Genomic DNA, 2,500 nt, shown 5'->3' with positions numbered 1-2,500 from the left:
TAACAAAAAAAGTTTTTTCCACCAACTAAAGCCCAAGAACCATTATGATAAAAAGGACATAATTAAATTCACACCATGGTCAACTCTACATCTGATTGGACAGGAGTAGAGGAAGAGGATGAATCCACCACTGAGGCGATGCCATTGTCTAGGCTCCTGTTCCAGGCGCTGCTATTGGGCGTTAAGGGTAAAGTGGGCGTGGAGCAGTTGGAGGGCGTGCCTGAGCTGGAGCTAGGACTGCTATGATTGGATAAGGAAAAGAGGGCGTCGCTGCAGAGACCTTTGGACTCCAGTACCGTCTGCAGATATTGGCAGATCTCCTCAGGAAGACGCTGGAGCTCCGTCACAAAGTCCTGCTCCAACCGGGCCTTCAGCTGGAATTTAAATCATTATATTTATGAGATAAAGTGATACTTCAACATGAAATGATCCTGTTACTCAAAAACAATCTTCAAGTATGTTGTTCATTAGTTGAATGTTAATAAAATGCCCCAAAAATGCCTCACCTGTGTGTGTGTGTGTGTGTCTCTCACCTGTGTGTGTGTGTGTCTATCACCTGTGTGTGTGTGTGTGTCTCACCTGTGTGTGTGTGTGTGTGTGTGTGTGTGTGTGTGTCTCACCTGTGTGTGTGTGTGTGTGTGTGTGTGTGTGTGTGTCTCACCTGTGTGTGTGTGTGTGTCTGTGTCTCACCTGTGTGTGTGTGTGTGTGTGTCTCACCTGTGTGTGTGTGTGTGTCTCACCTGTGTGTGTGTTGTGTGTCTCACCTGTGTGTGTGTGTGTGTGTCTCTCACCTGTGTGTGTGTGTCTCACCTGTGTGTGTGTGTGTCTCACCTGTGTGTGTGTGTGTGTGTGTGTGTGTGTGTGTGTGTCTCACCTGTGTGTGTGTGTGTGTGTCTCACCTGTGTGTGTGTGTGTGTGTGTCTCTCACCTGTGTGTGTGTGTGTGTGTGTCTCACCTGTGTGTGTGTGTGTGTGTGTCTCACCTGTGTGTGTGTGTGTGTGTCTCACCTGTGTGTGTGTGTGTGTGTCTCACCTGTGTGTGTGTGTGTGTGTCTCACCTGTGTGTGTGTGTGTGTGTGTGTGTGTGTATCACCTGTGTGTGTGTGTGTGTGTGTGTGTGTGTGTGTGTATCACCTGTGTGTGTGTGTGTGTGTGTGTGTGTGTGTGTGTGTGTGTCTCACCTGTGTGTGTGTGTGTGTGTGTGTGTGTGTGTGTGTGTGTGTGTGTCTCACCTGTGTGTGTGTGTGTGTGTGTGTCTCACCTGTGTGTGTGTGTGTGTCTCACCTGTGTGTGTGTGTGTGTCTCACCTGTGTGTGTGTGTGTGTCTCACCTGTGTGTGTGTGTGTGTGTCTCACCTGTGTGTGTGTGTGTGTGTCTCTCACCTGTGTGTGTGTGTCTCACCTGTGTGTGTGTGTGTCTCACCTGTGTGTGTGTGTGTGTGTGTGTGTGTGTGTGTCTCACCTGTGTGTGTGTGTGTGTGTGTTGTGTGTCTCACCTGTGTGTGTGTGTGTGTGTCTCACCTGTGTGTGTGTGTGTGTGTCTCTCTCACCTGTGTGTGTGTGTGTGTGTGTCTCACCTGTGTGTGTGTGTGTGTGTCTCACCTGTGTGTGTGTGTGTGTGTCTCACCTGTGTGTGTGTGTGTCTCACCTGTGTGTGTGTGTCTCTCACCTGTGTGTGTGTGTGTGTGTGTGTGTGTGTGTGTGTGTCTCACCTGTGTGTGTGTGTGTGTGTGTGTGTGTGTCTCTCACCTGTGTGTGTGTGTGTGTGTGTGTGTCTCTCACCTGTGTGTGTGTGTGTGTGTCTCACCTGTGTGTGTGTGTGTGTGTGTGTGTGTGTCTCACCTGTGTGTGTGTGTGTGTGTGTGTGTGTGTGTGTGTGTGTGTGTGTCTCACCTGTGTGTGTGTGTGTGTCTCACCTGTGTGTGTGTGTGTGTGTGTGTGTGTGTGTCTCACCTGTGTGTGTGTGTGTGTGTGTGTCTCACCTGTGTGTGTGTGTGTGTCTCACCTGTGTGTGTGTGTGTGTGTCTCACCTGTGTGTGTGTGTGTGTCTCACCTGTGTGTGTGTGTCTCACCTGTGTGTGTGTGTCTCACCTGTGTGTGTGTGTGTCTCACCTGTGTGTGTGTGTCTCACCTGTGTGTGTGTGTGTCTCACCTGTGTGTGTGTGTGTCTCACCTGTGTGTGTGTGTCTCACCTGTGTGTGTGTGTGTGTGTGTGTGTGTGTGTCTCACCTGTGTGTGTGTGTGTGTGTCTCACCTGTGTGTGTGTGTGTGTCTCACACCTGTGTGTGTGTGTGTGTGTGTGTGTGTGTGTCTCACCTGTGTGTGTGTGTGTGTGTGTGTCTCACCTGTGTGTGTGTGTGTGTGTCTCACCTGTGTGTGTCTCTCACCTGTGTGTGTGTGTGTGTGTCTCTCACCTGTGTGTGTGTCTCACCTGTGTGTGTGTCTCACCTGTGTGTGTGTGTGTGTGTGTGTGTGTCTCACCTGTGTGTGTGTGTGTGTCTC

The 2,500-nt window shown here is 50.1% G+C and overlaps 1 protein-coding gene across 1 annotated transcript in view; it reads right to left on the bottom strand.

Moving 5' to 3' along the window:
- LOC120043354 (1-phosphatidylinositol 4,5-bisphosphate phosphodiesterase beta-3-like) overlaps positions 1-2,500 on the bottom strand; it is a gene marked incomplete at its 5' end in the record, with an annotated part of 34,676 nt that overhangs the window by 1,408 nt on the left and 30,768 nt on the right. Inside the window, one exon of the mRNA XM_038987979.1 lies at positions 1-374. This exon is cut by the window's left edge and continues 1,408 nt beyond it. Within this exon, the coding sequence (XP_038843907.1) occupies positions 69-374 (306 nt within the window). The remainder of the gene's footprint in view (positions 375-2,500) is intronic.

The sequence above is a fragment of the Salvelinus namaycush genome, unplaced genomic scaffold, assembly GCF_016432855.1.
Source record: "Salvelinus namaycush isolate Seneca unplaced genomic scaffold, SaNama_1.0 Scaffold9, whole genome shotgun sequence".
Classification (NCBI taxonomy): Eukaryota; Metazoa; Chordata; class Actinopteri; order Salmoniformes; family Salmonidae; genus Salvelinus; species Salvelinus namaycush.
The sequence above is the reverse complement of the archived record's forward strand: the minus strand, read 5'-3'. Positions and strand labels throughout refer to the sequence as shown.